General features: G+C 43.2%; 1 protein-coding gene across 2 annotated transcripts; it reads left to right on the forward strand.

The window, feature by feature from the left end:
• Positions 1 to 21660, forward strand: RANGAP1 (Ran GTPase activating protein 1). Of its 2 annotated transcripts, XM_014882660.2 has the most exons (17): positions 342 to 515; positions 1121 to 1158; positions 3140 to 3278; positions 4449 to 4576; positions 5470 to 5529; positions 6162 to 6341; positions 7200 to 7334; positions 8482 to 8640; positions 8782 to 8895; positions 10378 to 10477; positions 11186 to 11270; positions 11663 to 11801; positions 12266 to 12379; positions 12604 to 12706; positions 14377 to 14465; positions 16256 to 16377; positions 20804 to 21660. In XM_014882660.2, exons 3-17 carry the CDS (start codon positions 3167 to 3169, stop codon positions 20871 to 20873), a joined length of 1710 nt encoding a protein of 569 aa, XP_014738146.2. In that variant the 5' UTR covers positions 342 to 515; positions 1121 to 1158; positions 3140 to 3166; the 3' UTR covers positions 20874 to 21660. The 2 variants fall into 2 exon arrangements, with proteins under 2 accessions (XP_088021375.1, XP_014738146.2); XM_088165249.1 differs by lacking the exon at positions 1121 to 1158 and having other exon boundaries at positions 1 to 515.
• The last annotated feature ends 2064 nt before the right edge of the window (positions 21661 to 23724 follow it).

Raw genomic sequence — 23724 nt, forward strand, 5'->3', positions numbered from 1 at the left:
CTGTGAAAGGCCTTCCTTAGCAGAACGATCTGACAGTAACGTGCCAAGTACGAACAGGAGATCCTACGGATGTTATCTAGGTGAGGCTTCACATCCCTAGGTGCTCATGTCCGACCTGCGGGCTTGCAGGAGCTCCCCTAGCGACACTTCCGCGAACTCGGGTTGTGAGCGGGGCCTGGGAACAGCCCCGCGCAGCCCGTTCAGGCCGCCGGCCGCACCCGCAGCCGAGAGCACGGACAAGACTACAGCTCCCGGCGTGCCCCGCGGCCCCCACCGCGCGCGCCCCCGCAGCCCCGCCTACGCTCGGAGTGGCGACACCGGCGGGGCTATTGCGCGGCGGTAGAGCGCGTCCCGTGACGTCACGACGCAGCAGCCAATCGCGGAGCGGGGAGCAGAACTGCCGGTGTTCAAATCCTCCGCCTCCCCCGCCCGCCCCTGACCCAGCGGCCCCGGCGCGGCGGCGTGAGCCTCCCGCGCCTTCCCCGGCAGCCACCGGCGGCGGAGTTCCCGAAGAGGTGAGGGCAGAGGCGGCAGCCGCCGCCGTTAGCGGCTGGCGGAGGGGGCCGTGCGAGAGATGAGGCGATCCCGCGGGCTGGCGCGCTCCTCCGCCCCGCCTGCGGGGGGCGCTCTCACGCGCGCCTTTCCCACGCGCTGGCGGGGGTTCCCCTCGTGGGCGCGCGTCTCGCGTGTCCGTCCGCGGGTCTCTCCCCGCGCGGGGCGGGAAGGGGCGTTCTGCCGTGCTTTGGGCCCCGTTACATGAGGCGGGCGGGGAGCGTGCGGCCGGGGTTCGGCAGCTCCCGCGGGCGCAGAGAGGAGCCTTCGGCCGCCCCTGGGGAGAGCGATGCGCGGGCGCTGTCAGGAGCTGGCGGGGCGGGGACCTCGGGCTGTCCCCCCGCGCTACCCGGCCCCCCGTGCGCGGCGAGCTGCAGGTAGCCGCTATGTTGGCTGTTGGGATGGACGAAGTGTTGTAATTGAAGTATTCGTCTGAATTAACTTTTTTGATCATTAGGAAGAGTAAAGTTTCGTACAGCCTTTAGGTGAAAAGGAAACCTGGCATTGCCAGATCCTGGTTGTGTTTGCTAAACAGACTCTTCCCCCCCCCCCCCCCCCCCCCCCAAAGCTTTCTCCGCGGAAGAATTATCAGTGAAGAGACTTCTGGTAGGTTGACAGTTCGGTGTGGCTGATGGGTGCTATAAAACATGCTTCAGGATGTGATGCTGGATTTGTATGTTGAGATCAGGAGGTAGTCTGTGTGTGAGGTGAAGAACGACAAAAGAGATTCAAGGAAAAGAGGAGCCAGGAGGATGAGTTAATCTGTAAGGAAGGTGATCATAGTAGAATGGAACTGGTTTTTAAGAGTAGAATTGTTAATTAAACTAGATGGATAGAATGACTTCTGCAGATATTAACTTCTCTTCCTGTCTGGTAAAGCCTTCATGGTTTGGAGGATGTCCTCTTTTTCTTCCTTCTCAGTGTTGGATTGGCAGAGGTTGGGAGTGTCTGTGAGTTTGGCATCTGTGTGGTCTGGTAGGAGTGGAGTTTCTTTCTACTGGCAGCACCTATTTGAGAGGATAGTCATCCTAGAAAAATGAAGTTCTTCAGCCTTGGAGATTTTCACCCCTTGTTTCCAAAAGTGGTATTAAAATTAAGACCCCCGAAGAGAAGTCATACTCTGGGGAAGCTGGAGGCCTCACAGATAGGTATCAGGAGGAAAGTACATGTTTGCAGCTTTTGTATAAGGCATATTTTAAAACCAGCACTGTTGACCTCAAACAGCTACAGGAGTGTGGGGTTACTTCTAATCAGACAAGAATGGAAGAGAACCAGTTTTCTGTTGTGTGAATGAAACTTCATCCCTTTTGACAGCTGAAGTCTAAGTGTGTGGTTTCTAAGCATTAGTTATGTGTAGTCTTTTATCCCAGCAGAAGTAGTGGGATAAGAAATGTATTCTGTTCATCCTGCTCAATGGATGGAGGCCAGTTCCTTCAGACAGTGATTAATATTCATTAATAATGCTATGCAGATGCTACAAGGCACAGCTAGCTTCAAACTTGTGCCTCAAGGCTAAATGTTCACTAATTTATTGTAAGTGTAAGATCATCCTGTTAAATATGAGATGAATTTCTGTGGAACATCTGAAAGGAAAGAGCACCCAGGAAGCTGAGAGAGTTTTGTATGCAGCACACACAATGTTTTCAGCAACTCGATGTTTCCGGAACTGTGCTGACAAGGGCACTACTGGGAATATCACTGAAAAGAGAAAGCAACTGTGTTCATTCTGGCTTGCTTTGGAGAGCAGGGGAAGCGTGCAGCACATATAATTAAAGGATGGGGTTTGAAATGAGAGGAATATTGCACTGTAATTGTTAATCTTGCACAAAGAGTAATGTCTTAATGTGGCCTTAATCCATGGTTTTGCCTACTGTTTATTTATGAAGTATAGCAACTCCATCAAAACCCAAGTCTTGTCAGTGTTGGAAGAATCATCACCATCTGACTGGTTTATTTTGGAATATTAATCTAGCCTAGCTGTCTTAAATGAGTTCTGGGGAAATGTAGTAATGATGCTGAAAACTCCATTAGATATCTGAGTAACAAAAAACACATTAGTGTTCAGATAAATGTGGTTATTTGCATTGATGCCTGTGAGAGACTCCCTGGAACAGATGCTAGACAGTGTTAAAGGAAAAAAGTAGGTGTTTATTAAAAGGCCTTCAAAGGACACACCTTGGACAGTACAAGAGCCTGGCTGTGGCTCCACCCAAGACAGACACAGCATGGATGACCTCTCACAAGTTTTCACACTTCTATAAATTTTGGTCTATTTACATGTTGGGGTTAATTGTCCAATTACAGCTTCAGGTTATGAAGCCCCATCCTCTGAGATTGCTTTGTCATTGTTTACACTTTTTGGGCCTGAAGCTGCTATGGTGTCCTTGGTTCTTGGACTGGAAAAGGATTGTTTTGTCTAACTACCCTGTGAAGAGAACTTGCTAACACTTTATATAAAGTTCAGAGTCACACACTGACTATGTAATAGAGAATCTGAGAAATATAAAAGCTAAAACTGAAGGCATCACTATAGATTATGTATTGTAGTTAGAGAGTTTTTATGATAACGATTTCTTTTAATTGACAGCTCTTAACTTTTGGAAAAAGCAGGAAAATGGCATCAGAAGACATCACTAAGCTCGCAGAATCGCTTGCCAAAACCAAAGTGGGTGGTGGACAATTGAGCTTCAAAGGCCAGAGCCTTAAACTGAACACAGCCGAAGATGGTAAGAGAAAAATTGGAAGCATCTCCCTGAAGTTGTAAAATCTTGTGGTAAACCTTCTGCTAATCCTGCATGGACAAGTTGTCATATCTGTGATGCAGGGGACTGTCAGCTACAGCTGCTTCTGATAGGGACATTTCTTTCCCTTCTGGTACCCTGCTTTGACCTGGTGCCCTGGCAGTTCTGCAGCCACTGTAAATGGCGTTTGGGTCCCTGGTTTGCAGTTGTATTCTTGGTATTCCAAGTGCTTTTAACAGTCACTGGGCATTAGAAGTTAGTGCTCCTTTTAAAAACGGTCAACAAGTGCATCACAGCTCTTGGAACAAGACATGCACAGAGGAATGGGCTGATACGTGAGCCTGCTACGATAGTTCACATTCGTCCTGTCTTCTTGCTGTATATGTGTTACACAGTAAGTCTTATGGTGGCTGCTAATGTAAATATCTGGAGAAAATGTATGTATTAGATCAACGTTTCTGCCATGCTGAGAAAGACAGCATGTTTTTCAGAGAGGTTATTTGCTATAATGCCTTTTTTTTTTTTTTTTTTTTTTTTTTTTTTTTTTTTTTTTTTTTTTTTGCTAATGCCAAAAGTGGAGCTTATTTATAGATTGGTTTAGTAGTTCAAAGGCACTGAACTATGGGGAAAGGCCTTGGAGCTTGGGAGCAATAGCAAGTGCCCATTGGCAGGAGAGACTCCAGCTTGCTCCTTTGCCTTGCATAGGATTACTGTAAAGTTAAATTGTTCCACCCTGACATGTTTGCTGAACCAGCATTACTTCTGCCAGTCAGTGGGAACTTTTTCCTGTTGATGTGACACCAGTTCCCATCAACTTTCAACTTAATTTCTGCATCTCTCTAGGAACGTGCACTCTAGCTTTTAAACCATGTGCTGAATGGCAAAGAAATTTTATTTGGGAAGTAAAGAAACTTAACTTTTGCAAATAGGAGCATGGCTATCAGAATAGAATAAGAAAAAAATGGAGAAAGCGGGTTAGGGAATGGAGAGCGCTCCTTCTGGTGACCTGACACTTCAGCTCTGTTCCCATTGCTGTTTCAGGTGTTGCTCAGCTGTTTTTGCTAGAGGTTGAGCAGATATTACTGGATCTCAGAAGGTTACTGTAGTAACCAAGGCAATGGTTAAAAGACCAACTAGATTATCTGCTTCTTGCAGCTGAAGAAGTGATCAAGCAAATTGAGGAATTCGATGGCCTGGAAGCCTTGCGCCTGGAAGGCAACACGGTGGGCGTGGAGGCAGCAAAGGTTATTGCCAAAGCTTTGGAGAAGAAAAGTGAGCTCAAGGTGAGATTCTCAGGTGGGGAGTAGTCAAGGGGAAGAAATAATATGGAAATACTTAAGGCCTGTCTAGGCTCTTCCTGCAGGAACCTGCTTTGAGTTATCCCCAAAGATTGCTCGGTGGCTCTTCCAGGAGGAAGAGCAACCTTATGAAAATACAGCATAACTTGGAGGCTTTGGGATAATGGAAGCACCTTCTGCATTCCTAACTTCCTGTTTAGAATGCTTCCAATCTTAAAGCTGAGAAGCTGTGTGAGGGAGAGCCTATAATTGAAGGCATCATTTGTAAACACAAAGCCATGGCAACAAAACACGAGGTTCCCTGGAAAGCTGAGTTGGATCTTCTGGAGAGCGAGTCTTCAAAGAATGTCTGAGTAGGGAGGAAATAATAGAGGAAATGCAACTTTGCCCAAGCTATGTTTTTCTACTATTGCTCTAGCCTAATGTTAAGGGGATGCTGTGCTGCTAGAGACACTATGCTGTCCCCTGAAGGAGAGTGGTATGAGACATTGATATACATTAATCAGCTGAGTGTGGCTTTTCAAGTTCAGATTGTTGAACTTCATACCTTAGTAAAATCTGCATTGCTAATATATTCTTCTGTTTCCTGTTGCTTTTTTCCTGTGGTAATTTTCTCAGCAGAAAAGAATTCCAACTTGAACACAAGCAAGAATTCTTGTGTAATGTTTATGGTGTGCATTTCAGTTACTTTGTCCTTGCAAGGGAAGTGATTATAACACTTCTTGCAGCTCTTCAGTACAATTAAATGACAACCCATAGGAAGGGAGACAGCATTAAGCTGTCCCCAGTGATGTAAAGCAGCTTGTATGTAAATGTTTATTACAGCTGTGTTGACCTACATATTTTAGTGAGTTTTATCTGTATGCTTCTTATTTTAGAGGTGTCATTGGAGTGACATGTTCACAGGCAGGCTAAGGTCTGAGATCCCTCCTGCTTTGGTAAGTAAAAACTGGATCTGAGCCTTCTGACTAATATAACCTCTTCTCAACTGTCATGCTTTTTGTATGAGTCCGTGTTTTGGTACAGAGCTGATGTCTCAGAATAGGTGTGTGGTTCTCTTTTCCTCTTCCTGTATAAGGTGGAGAGGAGTTGATTAAAGGTTAAATGTGAGTCCATGCTGGTCAAGGAGCTTTTCACTGGGAAAAACATCTTCATGACCCAACAGATAAAGTGAGAGCTAAGCTTTCTAAATAAATCATATGGCTAGGTCCTCTAAGACCATTACAGCTCCCCATCTACTTGAGTCCTGTGAAGCCAAAACATAAGCTCAACATTGATGAAAACAGTATTTCTTTCTGCAGCTTAGAGCAGAAAATTCACTTTGAGAAGTATTTGACCTAAAGGGATGGGATAGTGTTTTGGTAACTGCTTTATGGTTATCTTTAGCTTAATTTGCGCAACTTCCTCTCTGGATTTAGCAGTAAAGTTTTATTTCTCCATGCAGCTTTACAGAATGTCTTCAGTGTTGAAGTTTTTTTGCAGTATCACTGTCATACCTAGCCACTGCAGTGATGCTGTCACTAAAAGTTAATCCATTCCCTCCCACCTACTGCCATCTGTTTCCTTACAGATCTCTTTGGGGGATGCGCTCATTGCTGCTGGAGCCCAGCTGGTGGAGTTGGACCTGAGTGACAATGCCTTTGGGCCAGACGGTGTGCGTGGCTTTGAGGCTCTGCTGAAGAGCCCTGCATGCTACACTCTGCAAGAACTCAAGCTCAATAACTGTGGCATGGGCATTGGTGGTGGCAAGGTAAAGGCTATCTCTTTTTCAGGAATGAAGTTGGAAGCAATCTTTGGTGATTGCCAACTCCCTGGCTCAAGGCAGCTATACCAGGTTCTTCAAGCTTGGTCTAGTCAGGTTTTGAATATGGAGACTTCACAAGCTCTAGGAATAGTGTGTCCCAGCGTTGAACAACCCACACAGTAAAAAAAGGGAGCTTGTGTTAAAATGGTGTTTTCTCTGCACTTTGTGCAGTTGTCTGACTCTGCCTTCTTTATACCACCTTCTCCCCACATCTTGTAGTGCTGGCTGTTTTTGCACATGGCTAATACCTCCCCCAGAGCCTTTTCTTCTCCAGCCTTAATAATCTTGATGGTCAGTATTATTCTAGTGAGTAAAACTCTCCAGTTCTTCAGTTGTCCTTGGCACCCTTTGCTGGACTCACCCCAGTAAATCCATGTAGAAGCCTGGTATTGGACACTGTGCTGGGATGCATTTCACAGGGCTAAGTAGAGAAGGATCTGACCTGCTGTGAGGTTTTTTTTGTTTTGTTCCCCCCCGCCCCAAGGCAGCTCAGTAGAATCTTTACTTCAAGTGTGTATTGGTAGCTCATGGTCAACTTCCTACCCATATATGCTTGCCTGATTAGAAGCAAAATGTTCTTGACGGCTCAGTGAGTTTTAGTGTTGCAAAATTATCAGTTCTTGCCTGAGACCACAGTGTGCAAGTGTTGCAGGTAGAGACAGCTTTATTGTATACCCTGGTGTAGAAACAGGTATATTTCAGTGATGCCCAAAGTAGTTCCCAAGAGGTGGATCTACAAAACACATTAGGATTTCCTGTAGAGTGATATGCTGGGGGAATATAAGCTGCTTGTTTTATCTTTAGATATTGGCAGCTGCTCTGAAAGAATGTCACAGGAAATCAAGCGCCCAAGGCAAGCCTCTTGCTTTAAAAATATTTGTGGCTGGCAGAAATCGTCTGGAAAATGATGGTGCCACTGCCCTGGCTGAAGCCTTCGGGGTGAGTATCAAACCAGAGCTGCTTTGACAGCAATTGGAGCAAGGTATGATTCAGTGCTAGTGTTAAAGATGATGCACACAGAGTTTGCCTAAACTTGGAGGCAGGAGCTGATGGTCTGTTCACCAGAGATGTTTCTTGCTCCTGAAACTGGAGTCTTTAACAAGTGGAATTAGAGTTGGTGACGGAGTGTTTATGTGACCTAAATTTCCAAACACATAACTAGCAGCTATGCAAAGTATTTACCTGAGGGAGAAATAGTCATCTCCTGAGTAATTTAATAGTCCTATTCCTTTTCCTCTCTCTATGCTCATGGCTGTTGACTGACACTGGGGTAGGTATCCCGGCTTTTTTTCTTGAGTGCTGCTTTGCTCAGTCATCTAGCAAAAGCAGTCTGGTGTTTTTGCTAGGATCATCTGGTCAGAGCTTGAAATGTTGCCTGGCTTTCTCTAGCTGTCACTGGCCCACTTGTGCTTTTGTGGCACGAAGAGAATTCACTGATTGGGGCCACCTAATTCCTTTTTCATACCCCAATTGCTGCTAGATGTGACTTCTGAATTATAATGCATATTGTCAGGTATATTGACAATGATATTGTAGGTTGACTTTTTTCATGAAGAACTGCCTAGATGCGATTTTGATTAATCAGTAATCATGGAGAAAAAAAAAGAGTTGCATAACAATGTGATTCATGGAGAATTGGGATTGAATGGCATTACCAAAATGGGGTTAATTACTGTGCTATATGGCATGCTGTTTAGTCCATAAACAGTATATGTATTGGCTTTCTTACATGTTGACTTCTGTGGTCAGGGCAAAATGTAGATTTTAATTAGAAAATTGAAGTGATGTCGTATGGTCTATTTGTGTTGTTGAGCCACAGGCGAAGAACTCTTGTTTTAAGTTATTTAGAGTAGGCATATAGGACAACTATATTTGTCTCTTTGAATCAGGGCCTTGTATTTATCTGACACTTGCTATGTGTCTGTGATTTTACTTAAATTGGTGACAGAATTGCTGGGAAATAATTCACTGTAGAAGAACTTCTTTGAAATTCAAAACAATTTTAAGTAAATCCTAAGAGTGAAGCAGTATGCTCCTCAGCTGAAGTATGTCTTCTAAAAACCTTTTTTTCTACATTCTTTCCCAGATCATTGGGACTCTAGAAGAGGTCCATATGCCACAGAATGGAATTAACCATCCTGGCATAACAGCACTGGCACAGGCCTTTGCTATCAACCCACTGCTTAAGGTTATAAACTTGAATGACAATACCTTCACAGAGAAAGGAGCTGTGGCCATGGCAGAGGTGAGTTGTTTTGGGTTTTGTCTCAAGTCTAGTTGGGTTGGTAGAACCATGTCATGCTGCAATAGGAAAGATGATATTCCAGAAGTAATAGGAAGTTCACTTGCATGTCCACTTTCAAATCTGTGCTGTCTTACTCTGCAGACTCTGAAGGCACTTCGGCAGATTGAAGTGATCAACTTTGGGGACTGCCTGGTGCGTTCCAAGGGTGCTGTTGCTATTGCTGATGCTGTTAAAGAAGGGCTTCATAAATTAAAGGTATTGTCTTCTTGCTGTTCAGCTCTCTTGAAAAATGCCAAGTTTTCGATATCATATTTTTTTTCTTCTTCTACTGCTACTGATTACTTTAAGATAGGATTCAGTTCCATGCAGGCTCTGTGTTCACAGCTGAAAAGCAACAAGCTGTGCTATAGATCAGTGGCATCCCACCATCCAGCTAGGGCTGTGCTATGTGGAGGTGTACCAGTGATCTGTTTAGTCTTTGCTTGATGTTTTTGTAGCTGTGTGGCTCAATTCAGTATATGCTGCTCAAGAAATCTGATAATGGAAGTACCTGCTATTAGAACTTGCCAGAGCTTCAAGAGTGGGGAGTGACACAAAGAGGACTTCATGAACAGTGTATCTCTTCAGCATTTCATAGCTTATACAGTTAATGCTTTTTCTTTGTTAGAGCATCAGTCAAAGGTCCAAATATTTTTAGTTTTTTGGTGATACCACAGCCTTCTACATCAGTATCTGCACAGGACTTCAATCTGGCAATATTCTGGACAGGCTGAAGTCAAATTAATAACATAAGCAAACTAGGATCTCCAGAAACACCTGCCATGGGTCATGACTGCCCTGAGACAGATGCTGAACATATGATTCCTAGTCTTGCAGTCAGAGACAAAAATTAAACTAATATCTATTTGTGTATGAACCTGGTACAGAAAGAAGTAGATTCTTTGTGGTGTGTAATATCTTGCTTGGGCTTCTGCTGGTTCCACTGAAACTTGTCTGAATCTCCCAAGCAAACTTAGGTAATGGGGTATTGAGATGAACAGACAGAAGTTCAAGAATTTTTTCCAGAGCAGAAGTGGTTAAGGGAAGGTAGTGTGAATCAATTGCAGCTGATTCATTCTGTTCAAGGACTGCTTCCCTTCTGTAGTTAATATTCAATCCCTTCTCAGGAAGGGATTGATTGAGCACAATGTCGAATGGTGGGGGATGGTGTCTGGCTGTTGAATTACTGTACTTTTACTAGTCCACATGGTTTCTCTGTTAACTGGATCTGTCAGAAGTAGTACCACTTATGGCTTGTTTTTTGAAGGCCTTAATTTGCATCTGAGGTATCAAAGGAAATGTGCAATCTGTTTAGTACAGTAGCTGCCCTTCTGTTAGACTTACTGGAGTGTGAGTTTTGGAGTGCTCTTTTGACCCTTGATAAGTGAAGATCTCCAGTCAGCTGATTGCTGAGGACTGAAATTTCTGTTACCTTTTAGGTGAGCAGTGATCTGTAGATATTTTTAAATTATCACCTTTAATAGTGCTGCTCTTAACCACCAGTACATTTCAAAATTCCCCTTTCAAGTATATTATGTAGGAGTATGTCAGGCTTTATTTTCAACTAATAACACTTTTTATTTGCTGGGAGTCTCTTCAAATGACAGTTTTTCCTGGACACTTGTGAGGACATGAAATTTATGGATATGATAGTGTTAATAGGAATTCTGCAAACAAAATGTTATTCTGCATTTTTAGGAACTGAATTTGTCTTTCTGTGAGATCAAACGAGATGCTGCTCTGACTATTGCTGAAGCTATTGAAGATAAGACAGAGTTGGAGAAATTGGATCTCAATGGTAAGTAAGGTTGTTAGATCCATGTATGTCTAGTTTGATTCCAATGAGAAACCACTAGGAAGAATATTGACAGAACCATATATTCTATTCTTGCAATTGTCAGCATATAAAAAACTACTCAGTAGCTGAACCCTGCATGACCTTGAGACAGGAAATGGTTAGATCCTGAAAGTTTTATTAAACCATGAGCTCAGTTAATTGGTAAGCATTTTTGATACACTTGATAAGGTGGAAAGATAAGCTAATATCTATACCTGTTTTCAGTAAAACTAATTATTCAGTGCTATCTCAGATACTTCATACTTGGAAACAGAAACCTTTTGTGTGCAATTCTGCAGAAGAGTGTGAGAGCTTTGACTATTGTTGGCTTTTGCTGTTCATACCTTGGGTCACTACATTTCATTGGTGCTGTGCTGTGTGTCCTTGTTTTAGAGTCACTAAGAACAAGAGCTATTCAGAGAAATAACAGATTCTGAAGTATTAGGGGGTTTTCATCTCCAGCCATTGTGTAATGCTACTGAAACTTGTTTAACAACTGTTTGATTCTGTCTATTAAGTGCGGCTTATGTTGCTGCCTCTAAGGTGCTGTGCAGAAATGGCATGTGACTGATTTCAGAAAAAAGAGCTAGACAAGAATATACAGCTAAGTCCTCAAGAACAAACTTGTGTGCATCTGTCAAGTCTGCTCCCTTTCCTCTATCAACCTAGGTAACTGTCTGGGAGAAGAGGTGTGTGAGCAACTCCATGAGATCCTTGAAGGCTTCAACATGGCATCAGTGCTGGCATCTTTGAGGTAGGTATGGTACCAGAGTTAAATCAGAAATTTTCTGACAATTTTCATCAACACTTTCATTGACCTCTCTCATTTTAAAGTAAGAGTTCTCTCATTGCTGGTGGATGTTGATCTGAGTGTGGAGCACAGCCAAGGATGTGTCTTAAGCTGGTCTTGTTTTCATTGATGGACTTACCTTAGCATAAGTAAATGATTGTTTGTTGATCTTTTCTTGCTGTTCTTAGCTGTGTGACTGATGTCTGAGTGTCCTCTTGGTGTGTTGCAGGTGAGATGTGCTTCTTGCAGTAGGACTTTGAGGAGAGGCTGCTCTTTTGTTCTTGAAAAGTTTTGATTGCCGGTGTACAGGCATTCCAAGTGTGTAATTAATGGGATGTGTGCTATTCAAACCTTAGTGATGATGAAGGGGATGAGGATGATGATGAGGAGGAAGAAGATGAGGAAGATGAAGAAGAGGAGGAACAGCAACAGCTGAAGGAGAGGGGAGTGGAAGAACAGGAGTCACTGACTCCTAAGAAGATAATTGATTCACAGGTAAGCTTACTGCCAGATGGATTCTTCTTTCATCAGTTGGAGAAGAGTAAAGGAGGAAATGGGATTCTGGAGTCTGAAGTGCTGACAGGCAGTCACATTCCTGCATGGGGTGGCACTATTGTAACATTCAGGAAATAAAATGGATTCGTTGGAAAATGTTTTGTGAAAGTGTGCATAAAGTACATGTGTAGAGAGAAAGGCTGAGTAGTGTTTGTAGTGACACATGGATAGCAAAAGTCTTCCATGTTCAGAAAGTGGTGGGGACCTTGTACATGCAGTTCCATGCCCTCATGCTGGCATATCCTGGCCATTCCAGCTCTGGGCTTTGATCAGCCTCAGGCTGTTTTCAAACAGAACACATTTTGGCCTGGTATAGCTGTGCCCTTGAGGTGTCCCGTCTGCTTTTGCTGAACCAATTTATTTACTTCCAAGAATAAACTTGAGATGGATTCTGCCCATTTCAGGCTTCAACTCCAGTGCCATCTCCTCCTGTGGATGTTGCTACATTCCTTGCTTTCCCATCACCAGAGAAGCTGCTGCGACTAGGACCAAAGTGCTCTGTGCTGATAGCTCAGCAGGTAGGTGAGCTGGTGCTTGTCTGGGCTTGATTTTTCTCTCAAAATTGTTTAATTGCCAGAGGTGATGACTTGACTTAGATTTGTCTCTTTTCTCCAGTGATCCCAAAGAACCTTATGGAAGCAGATGATGCAGCTAATGCTTAAACTGGCATCAGAGCTTCTACATTAAGTTATTTTGTTTGTGTTGCTTGTGCAGTTAACTGATCTGGTTTTTTTTCTTTCAGACAGATACATCTGATGTAGAGAAAGTAGTTGCAACCCTCCTAAGGATATCCTCAGTCTTCAAAGATGAAGCCCCAGTGAAAACAGCAGTGCATGAAACAACAGGTATGACCTGGTTCAGTGCCACAGACACATATGCAAGGTGGGACAAGGCCCCTGTGAGCCAGGCCACTGGGCCTTTTTTTCCCTGGCAGATGAAGTACCAGGCTGTGCCCTGCTGTTGTGGAAGTGGAAGATTGTGAACCTGGCATATTTTGTGCTGCCAAAGCCTTTCTCTGTTGTAGCTGCTGTTGTAGTGGGCTGGTGCTGCCCTTACTGCATCTCCTTGATGCTGGGCTGTCCATAGCCAGTAGTTGTGTTTTAAGGTCAGTTGCCTTTCCAAGGCTATTGATTTAAAAAGCGTTTTGTAGGAGGTGGTCTCCCTAGTGTAGTGTTATGAGATTGTAAAGAGAGACCTCCTAGTTGATGTCTCTTAGCTTTAATTTCTTCAGGAAGCAGAGATTTCTAACATATGGGGCAGGACACAGAAACCAATGTTCAAACAAGAAACCATTTCTCACACTGTGTTGGAGTAGTAGTTCAGGTTAGGTCTGATTAGTGTGTGGACTAATGGTACACTAATGGTATATCCCTTCATGGTTTTGCTTGGAAATAGGAATTTCCAAGCAACCCTGGGCATTTGACACTGCCTTTCATATTTCTCTAATCCTCCAGCAGTGCAGTTCTCCCATACATGAAGTACCTATCATTATTGTGCAAAAGAACTGGTTCAATTATTTTGAAGACCACTTAAGGTGGTGTACTGTGGAATTTCCCTAGCTTGGAATTTCTTTGTTTGGAATTTGTAGACATGGTGAAACTTGTTTTACAAGCAGTAACACAGTGGTTCTCTGCAGCTGGTATGGGTCCAGTCAGTGAAAAATAGTCAGTTGGCACCTCACTGAGCTAGTGCACTTTGGCTCATGCCTGTTACAAATTTTCTCCAGTAAAAAATGGACCAAAGGCTATTACTGTTGTCCCAAGTGTTTGTGTACAAACACGTTCCTGCTTCTTCAGGAAAGGTAGAACCTGGCAATTACTTTCTTCTGTAAAAGCAGCCACCAGCTGACAGTCATCAGTGAGGACCCTGCTTAATGTCTGGCACTGTTCTACAGCCACTCTAGTGAATTCTGCCCATTCTAGGAAAAGGGAATTGTCAGAGGTCAAAAATGGGTTGCCTTGCCCACCTTGTACACATAAGAGGTTAAAGCAGTGGTTTCCCCATTGTTTGTGGCACTGTATTGGTCCTGAGGGAGTCCAGAAAACAGCTGAACAAACTTTCTCATTGTGTTCTCTCGTTCCTTGTGGCTTCAAATGAAAGGTGAATTGTTGCTGGCCTTTAAGTCAAGGCTCTACCACTTGGTGCTCTAGTTCATTGGCTCATGTTTTTATGCATGTATACACATAGCATGCATGCTCAAATGCACTGAGCAGAGCATCTGGTGGTGCATAGGTCTGGGGTGTGTTGCATCTGAAGCTTAGCAGTGTGGGAATTCTCGTGTGGGCTTTGTGTGTTTTGCTGGATTTCTTAAATTTTTTTTCTCCTTTATACTTAAGGGGTTTTACCTGTCTTAGTGTTTCAGAGCTTATAGCTACAGAGGCAAATGAAATCTTAACAGATACTATATCACAAAATTGATTTAACAGCTGAGTTTCTGTATGATCCATTTTAATCTTAAAATTAATTAATGTCCTTTCTCTGTATTGCTTAAACTAATGTGCTTGCCTCTTTTTAGATGCCTTGATGAAAAAAGCCTTCAGTTCTGCCACATTTAATTCAGATGCATTCATCACAAACCTCTTGGTCCACATGGGACTACTTAAGGTGAGGAAGCAGGAAAGAGTTAAGTTGTGGTCTGTTTAGGCTGTTGAAGGCCAGACTGGCAGGATTTTGGGTAATTAGGTTGCCATGGAAGCAGCTGGGTGCCTGTGCATGCTTGATGCCCAGGGACAATGGAAGTCTGCAGGTCCAGCAGAAACTGCAAATTGCAAGGTTGCATTAGGATGAAGGATGTCACCTTCTTGCACATCTCCTGCTTAATGTGCATTCTCAGTCATTTCCTGAAGGTAGGGAGGGTCAGGTAGGGCAATAATGCTGCTGCTGGACTATGATGTCTAATAACACTGACATGGCTCTTATTGGGGTCCTTTAGGGCATTTCTTGAGAGCATGTCTCAAAATTGTCTATCAGCTACTCATGCCAGATCAATAGCATTCAACTTCATGCTTTGGAGACTTTGCCAGATGCTACTGTTGAGTAATTAGTTGCAAGGAATAAACTTACTGTGAGAAGATGGAGGGTCAGTAGGAAGCCTGTGATTTTCATAGAATTAGTAGCTTTATTTTCAGTGAGGTGACTGTGGAGAGGTTCTGTCTGCAGAGCCTTAAATGCCTTTGCCTGCTTGTGCTACAAGGGTTAGTGTTTCTCACTGCCTCAAGAACTGGAAGCTGACAATACACACTTGGACTAAGACAATTCTGAACTACAGAAAAGCCATAATCTGTTATAGCAGCCTGCTATTAAACAGGTTTATGAATGTCCTTCTGGTAATATCCAGCTTGGGGTCCAGATCCTTGTTGACATGCATGGATATGACTTAATCCCTAAAAATCAGTTTAGCCTCTCCCTGTGTTCATTGTACACTGGTCCAACACTGAGCTTCCCACTTCCCAGAAAGGTCAATGGAACCCAAGGTGGCATTTGGCTCTGCAGAATGCCTGTTTTGAGGACTGACACTTACCTCTTGCCCCTATGGAAAATAGCAATATGCATGAGGCGCAAAGCACAAACCTGTGCTCCTGAAGAATTCTGTCAGGCCAGGAAGTGGCACTGATGATAAAACCCTGGAGGGTCAACCTGCTGACTGTCATCTGTGATGTGCCTAATTCATCACCAGTCCCCTACATGTGGAGAAGGAGAATACTGCATTTTCAGTCCTATGGAGCTGGAAGCATGTGAGCAACAGATTCTTAATACTCCAAGGTCATAGAGCAGGAACACAGATCTGTGTCCTGACTGCAGAATGAGGAGTCTTGTTGAAATGCCGGTAGAGAAATAAATGAAAACAATGTAAGACCTGGGACATGTAGGATAGCATCACATTAGGAATAAGAATAATTCATGCATGATGTAAGCAAGGGGATGACTGTTGGCTTTATCTTGTACATAACTGTGAGACTGGTTCTGGGAACACTGCATCATGTTCTGGAGGGAGCCTGTCAAAGAGCTGGTGGTGGTATGAAAATGACCTACAGAATAATACAATAAAAATTAAGGTGACTGAAGTCTGGTGAAATTCCTCAGGGGAACACTTTGGCACAGAGCCTCTGAGAAGATTTGGCTGTTTCACTTGCAGGTTCACTACTTTCCCTATTAGTACTGCTGTCAGTTGATAAGTACTAGAATGTTCTTGAGACACTATTTCAGGTGCTGGGAGACATGGAATTGTTCACCTTTGTCTTGTACTTAATCTAGTCACCAGCTTTTGCTGCTGCACTATGTGGGAGCACTTCATTCAGCAGAGAATTCCTTGTCTGTAAATTACAGTGGGTTAGATCAAATACCAATTGTCTGATGTCTGATTTTTTTTAATTTTTTTTTTGTCCATTTCTCAGAGTGAAGAGAAGATCAAAACTGTTCCAAGCCTTTATGGTATTCTTATGACCTTGAACCATATGGTCCAGCAGGATTATTTCCCTAAATCCCTGGCCCCAGTTCTCTCAGCTTTTGTTACAAAGTGAGTATTGTATTTGCCATACAGACTTCTCTGTGGGAGCTTGTGAAACTGTTTGAGGGTTAATAGCTACATGTAAGCTGTTGTGAAAGCCCACAAATGTCTGTTCTGAAATTGAGAATTAATAGCTTAATGGGCCTCTTATCTTGTTTACAGTATGTGAGGTTCAGAGTTTAAAAACATCCTAAAGAGGGAAAAGTGGGAAGTTAGCTTAGCAAGGAAGTGTCTCTGGAGGAGAGACTGCTAATGCCTCTCACAGAAAAGCTGTTTTGAGCTTAAGGAAACCTGCTGAGTTTCTGGCCACTGCTTGAGTGAGCTGTGGGTACAGCGGGTCTGGCAATGCCCTCCAAGTCATCCTTCAGAGTTAAGCAGGTCAGCAGAGCTCTGCCAGAGTTGTCATGCTGTGTGACACTGAATGCCAGCACATGAAAACTGCAAAATGCAGACTGAATTTCTTTTAAATGGAACTCCCTACTGTGACAGCAACGAAGTTAGTTCTCAGAAAAATCACTAAATGTGGAGCATAAGTACTGAAGAAGCTGCTTTTACTGACTGCCTGTACTTATTGTTACTTCCACTATAGCTATAGAACCAACCCACCAGCTTTGGCTTTTTTAATGTATTTAATGGCTATGGAAACAATATGTCTCCTGAATTAAATCAGTATCAACTTCAGCACTGAGATTTAAGGGAAAAAACCCACCAAATGGATTTGCAATAGAGTTGCATACTACTGTTCAACAGTCAGAGGAGAAACAGCCCAAGAATGTCACTTTAGGCAGAAGAGCAGAGTCCTGACATCTGTTTGGACCTTGGTGGCTGGCTCAGTGTGCACCATGTGCTGTGTAGGGTGAGAGCAGATTTTTAGCAGGTTCCAGAATGAGGCTTAAGCCTTCCTGAATTTCATGGTATATGAGTTATCAGTAGCAGCTTAGGATCCCTTGCTGGTGAAAGGTGGAGGCATCAGATAGTTGTGGTCAGTATGAAACATGGGCAGTAGGAATGCAGTGTAATATTGGTAGTCTGTCTTGGTTCTACTGGGCTTGGAAGCTGGCCAGTTGTGATAGGGGACAAGAACTTTTCCAAGCATTGGTGTGGCTGATAAAGCTGTCAAGATTGATTATGTAGCAGTGGTTTGTGTGCTCCATAAACACCAACCATGCTGAGGTCAGTTTTGGAAAATAAAGTATCTTACTTACACATGTGCCTATGCTAACTGGAGGCCCACTTTGCCTGCTGCCTCCTCTCTTTGTGTTGGTCAGGTTAAGGCACCTACAAGCCAGTGACCATGTGCTTTACTGACTGAACAAATACACCTCTAACTGAATCATGACAGGTTTAAGCAAGAAATACCAGGACTTGCCATATGAAATTACCCAGACCTATCACTGAATTTTTGCTGTTTCCTACACTGCTGCATTGTTCTTGCTTGTTGATGGAGCCCCAGCCCTCAAAATGGAATTTAAATTCCTAGCAGCTGAGAATACAAGAAGAATACTTTGGTTCAGGGCTTTTGACTGTCCTAATTGTTATGTCAGGTAGCAGGGCCCAGAGTAGCCTCTTAATTCTAAGTGTCCTAACAGATTTTGTTCAGAAAATACACTTTTCTCCCCTCTTCCTGTACATGTGCAGGTAGGCTTTTCCCAATAAATGTTTTTAAGCTGTAGATGATGCTGTATGTGACAAAATAAAGAGTAAAATCTTGGTCTTCATTAACTCAACAAAAACCCATTTAAAGCCAGAGCCTTTTCAGTGCAAGAACAAGAGGGGAAGAGTCTCGTGGTGGAAGTAGGAGACTGTTCATAGGTTCTGTAGAAGCTAAGTGAGAGCTGAGAGCCTCTTTCAGTGGAAGGCAGATCTTCCTGCTAATGCCAAGCCTCCACTGCCCCTGGGGCTATGAAATGCTTGGAGCTGAAGTTTTCTGCTTTACAAATTTGTTGCAAGCTGTTATTTTATAGGGAAGCTTCTGTCCTGTGCTGCAAGACAAGTGAAGTGCATGCTAGCTACAAGCAATCTATCTCTGTGACATCAACATAGGCATTTCATACAATGCTTTCCCTTAAGGGAACAAGGACAACAGCTCTTAAATCTGTGTATGGGTAAATTTAAATAGTTCAAGAACCCCACAGTGCAGTTAAAACAGCCTGCTGTGGTTTAACCCCAGCTGCTCCCTTAGTCCCACACATCCACTTAATCTCACATCAATGAGATGGTGAAGAGAAGGGGAAAACTGAAAGTGAGCAGATTTGGGGGTTAATGTGAAGAGAGCTTGATAGGTAAAACAAAAGCTGCATCTGCAAGCAAACCAAAGCAAGGAATTAATTTACCACTTCCATCCTCTCCAGGAAAAGCTCCATCATAGCTAGCTTCTTCCTTTTGCTTTATCTGATAAGCCTGATGTCATGTGCCATAGACTGTCCCTTTGAATAGTTGGGGTCAGCTGTCCTGGCTCTGTCCCCTCTGACTTCTTGTGCACCCCTGGCCTACTTGCTGGTGGGATGGTGTGAGAAACAAAATGCCTTGGTGATGTGTGAGCCCTGCTCAGCAGTAACTGAAACATCCCTGTGTTGTGAGCACTGCTTCTAGCACAGGTCCAAAACACAGCCCCTCCCATGAAGAAAACTATCCCAGCCAAAACCAACATACAGCTTCTCAATTACCCTCTGTCTCTTGTCTCTTGGAATTCAGTCAGAGTAAAATTGCAATCCTAAAGTTAAACCTCTACCTGATTAACCTAGTAATATTCAGAACTCATCTGGCCTCTGTTTCTGCAACAAATCTAATTCTACTCTGCATATCAGTTTTCTGCAAGTGAAGGAATCATAGGTTTCACATTCTTGTGGTATTTTCTATTTTTTTTTCTCCTTTTGATTTGCAGTTAGCTCTTTTGGGCTTTTAAAGTTCTTGTAGCTGCCTAGGCCAGAACTCTGCTGTCTTTCACTGCAAGAGGCTGCTGGAATAGGCACTTACCTCCTTCCTTTTGTGACAATTTGTTGTTGTAGGCAGTGTTCTCTATTCAATAATAATTACAGAATTATGGATACAGACTGTAAACAGCATCCATCTTACTCTACTTGCTGTCAAGCCTTATTTGGGTTTCTTGGACGCAAGAGGGTGCTGTGAATCCACATGTGCTTTTCCATAATTTTTTAAGTGGAAATACTGAAAGTATGTGCATGTCTGTCTGCCCACTTGTGACTTGCTGGAGGTGATGGGGTTTGTGTTTGGTTGGTTTTTTTTTGTTGATTTTTTTTTTTTTTTAATGTTGTTCTCTGCTGTGGAATTGTATCACATCACTGGTTTCTTTCAACAGTCTGTAGCATAGAGTGGCAGGCAGGTAACTCCACAGCAAATAAGGAGGATTTTATTGCTAGAGGAGACTTAATGTTAGGAGAGGGGGTTGAGGGATCTTGTCTGTGATCAACATCAGTGGTCCAGGTTCTCTGTTTCCAAAAATGAGCCTGGATGGACCCAGCACCCTCATTGCAAACAAGGCTGGGTCTTCCAAACATGAGGGCTGAAATGTCTCACAGCCACTTCGAAGATAAACTCCACTGTGTGGAGTGTGTGACACTCTGTTCAGTATAAGGCATTGAATGTCTCTTAGGGGGAATAAAAAGGGTTAAGTCTTATCCAAGATGTGCTTCTATTAAACTGCAGCCACCATGGAGTGATGTACCAAACAACCTCTGCAGCTATTGGTCGTGTGCTGTACTCCTGGATGTGAACTCCTTGCTCCATCCTAGATATTCCACTCTTTATTTTAGATCATCCTTCTTTCCCAAACTGACTAGGCTTCACAGCTGTTCATTGTTAAAGGTTATTTTGCTCTGGTGAGGTTGGAAGAGAGGTAAAATTAATGATTTCTATTCTCAGAACAATGGGAAACATTGGATTAAAATTCTTTGGGGGAAGTTCCCTAATGGATGGATTGAGACTGGTAAAAGTTTCAGTGATGCTGAGCCAGCAATTAGCCTGCAGAAACAGAAATATACATTACTGGGAGGCAATGGAAACATTACAGAAGTTTAGCCTCATGTTAACCCTGCTGTGAGTGTATTTCCATGGTTTAATTTCAGGAACAGATTATTGGTGCAAATCTGATTTAGCTATTGCAGCCTCTGTCTCTTGGGCCCTTTCAGGTGATGTTCTGTGGGCTGTTTGTAAGGTACCCTAAAAAGTGGCCCTGTTGCCTTTTTCCCAATCTGGAAATGAAACCCAAGATAACTTTAGTAAGGAGGTAATATAAAAGGGGATCTTTATATGAAGGCCTCCAGAGGCAGTTATGAAAAGATGTCCACAAAAGCCCCAAGAGGTACATACATTTTAAAGGTTTTTATAGGTTTTAGTGTTTATTTGCTCAGTTAAAGGCAGATACAAAGCCATTCTTAAATTCAGTATTTTAAATCTTTCTCCCTTCTTTCCACAGACCCAACCGTGCTCTTGACTCCTGTTCATTTGCTCGCCACATGCTCTTACAGACCCTCCACCAGCTGTAAGAGACAAGAGATGTCAAGGTGACAAGAGATGTGTCCTTCCTTCCCCAAGGACTGTCATCAGCAGAGAACTCGGAGCTGCATAGTGGGAGAGGATCCCAGAGCCCATACAGACATGCTGTCCGTTTTGTTTTTTGTTTTTTTTTTCCCTGTAGGAAGTCTGTCCTTCCTTCTGCTTTCATAAACTTGAACGAATCTTTGCTGAATTGTCTTCCTACTCCTCTTGAAGTAATTCCCTGGTCTGTAGGGCAGGTGCTTATGCTAAAATAAGTCTGTACTGCTGTGAACTCAGCATGAATTGAAGAGTTCTCCGTTTTGATTGCATTGGCAAGGGTGCCAAGACTCACACGGGGCCCAGAAGAGCTCTCATCTGGATCAACTGTTGATCAAGTTGGGCATTTTATTTTATTGGACTTTGACTCCTGCCTTATAGCATTTAGCACTGTGCCAGAGGGGAGGCTGTGCTGCTGCTGCTCTGCTTCTCTGGGCCATGGGGGTGCTGCTCATGGGTCAGAGGGGTGATGTGTGATCCCTTTGGTTCTTCTTTCAAGTCTGTTGTCAAAGGCAGTGTGTGGCTAATTTTTATTTTAATATACTCTTCCCCTTCTGCTGTGGCTTGGAATATTTGTGTAGTGTGGCTGATCCTCGTGGCCATTGCTTAAGGGAGCGAGCATATTTTATTGTAAATTTTTTTTTGCCGTTGCCTGTGGTGTTTATTCTAACTGACTTTTTCCTTCTCACCCTAATTAAATGAGCTTGGTTTGGAAATTAATACAATCCATGAAATCCCTGTGGAATGTGTCCCTTTCTCTTCCCTTTGACAAAACACTGCGCCTGTGTGCACTGTTCACATGTTTGAATGCCAAGCATGTGTAAGAACACAGAGAGAGAAGGCTGTGATTTTTCTCTTGCACTGAACAAGCAGCAGCAGCTGCCCCTAAGTCTGTCTGGAGGATTGTCCATGTGCCCATCTGTGCCTTTGAACCACCATGGTGTTCCTCCATACAACTTAAAAACAATTATGTCGATTGCCTAAAATGTTATGTAAATAACAATTAACTCCACAGCCTTATCATGATTTATAAAACCTACACTGGGCGTTGGAAGCCTGTTTTGCAGCTTTGTGTGATTGCAGAGTGCAGTGGAACACAAAACTGGACTGGAATGGAGCCTGGTTTGTGGGAGGAGAGAGGCACCAGTAAAGTGAGAGGGAGCCAAGCTGTCGGGTCACAAACCTTGTTTGTGCAGTAGCCCATCTCTTTTCTTGGTGGTCTCCTGCTCCTGTCCAAAACAGGAACATGGCAGAGGAGCAGGTTTCCCTTCAGGCATCTTCAAATTCCTAGCACAGTCTAAATAGGAACAGCAGTGCCAACACTTAGGAGCACTGTCCTGCTACTCAGCTGTCAGTAGTGTGAGGCAAACATTAAACTTGTTACTGTCCCACAGTCCCAGGATGAGGTAAATTTAAACCTCTCATTGGCTAAAAAGCTGGGCTGGAATTCACCTGAATATTCTCAGGAACCTGTGAGCTTTCCTTAAGAATGATTGGACTAAAAACTCCATCACAAGTCTTTCTGGTGTGATGTCATGCACAGCCAAGATTTGGCCAGCCCATATCTTGCATGATTTCCCTCTGGACAGCTGAAACTTGATGCTCTGACCATTTAAATGCTGATTTTTTTTCTCCCCCTCTTATCAAACTGGATGGAGTAGTTCTTGAATTTTGCAGTGCTTGTGAGAAAATAAATATAATCAAACAAAGGGCTGTTCCTGTTAGGCAGAGCTCTGTGGACTTGGTAAGGTTGTACTATCCCAGCATTCATAAAGGTGGGATGGTTACAGACTTGTGAGAGCAGCATGATATTCAGGGCTTTGGCCAGATTCCAAAATGGTGTGGTCAGTCTTGCTTTTCTTCAGAATTTGGGGCTTATTAGCTTATATCTACTTGCACTTTGTAAATACACAAAATAATCTTTTTAAATGTGGCCTGCTTAGCAAACCAGAACACTCAGCTTGCCAAAATGTGTCTGTGCTTTGTTCTTACAGCACAGTGGCTTTGTACAGAGTCCTCCCTCAGTGATTTTGCACATCTGCAACTTTAACAGTGTTCTGTGGTTGTGGGTGCAAAACTCACAAGCAGGTGAGGAAAATTGGGAGCTCCAGCTGAGATTCTCAGCCACAGTTCTGAGACTGCAAATGACGATTTTTCTCCAGACAGAAATAGGGAGGAGTTAGGATGTTGTGACATATCAACACCTCTCTTATAGGCCTTATTTTCTTGAAGATGAGAAAAAATAATTTTAGATTAATTTTGGCTTGTTAGAACTGTCAGAGTGCCTCACTTTTCCACAGTTTCATTCACCTTCCTGAGGAAAGAAGCCTTTGGATCTAGCAGCTGACTGGAAACACAACTAATGATGATTATTTGTATAATGTAAAAGTACCTTTTCTTCCTTTCATTTGGGTACCCTTGCACTCTCTCTCTCTGTGTCCCTGAGTTCAGCTGAACAGCAGCCAAAGTGCATTGCTCAGTTATTTCATTAGACTTTTAGAAAGACTAATAAAAGCAAGACAGCAAGGCTGAAGTAAGAAGGGCTTTGTTTCAGGGGTGGAAAAAGGGTTTCTCTGTGCTCTGAGATAGAGCTGGAAAACCTGAATTTCAAATTAATCTAAGAAACACAAGAAAAAATATTTAATATTCCTGACTGTAGGATGAACAGGAGCAAAAGAAGAAAAAAATTACGAGTAGAATTCTTTTAGGTCATTAATACCCTTGGAGGAAGGTTTGCTGTAAAATGTCATCTCTGAGTTCTTGCAAGCCTGTGAAACTAACAGAGGTTCTGAGTCCTGAAAT

This window comes from Sturnus vulgaris, chromosome 5 (assembly GCF_052056855.1).
Source record: "Sturnus vulgaris isolate bStuVul1 chromosome 5, bStuVul1.hap1, whole genome shotgun sequence".
Taxonomy (NCBI): Eukaryota; Metazoa; Chordata; class Aves; order Passeriformes; family Sturnidae; genus Sturnus; species Sturnus vulgaris.

Coding starts and splice junctions, on each gene's coding strand:
- RANGAP1 (XM_088165249.1), top strand. CDS start 3,167: ATGGCATCAGAAGACATCACTAAGCTCGCAGAATCGCTTGCCAAAACC. Junction 12,707..14,376: donor AGCAGTGCATGAAACAACAG/GTATGACCTGGT, acceptor GCCTCTTTTTAG/ATGCCTTGATGAAAAAAGCC. Junction 16,378..20,803: donor CTCTCAGCTTTTGTTACAAA/GTGAGTATTGTA, acceptor TTCTTTCCACAG/ACCCAACCGTGCTCTTGACT.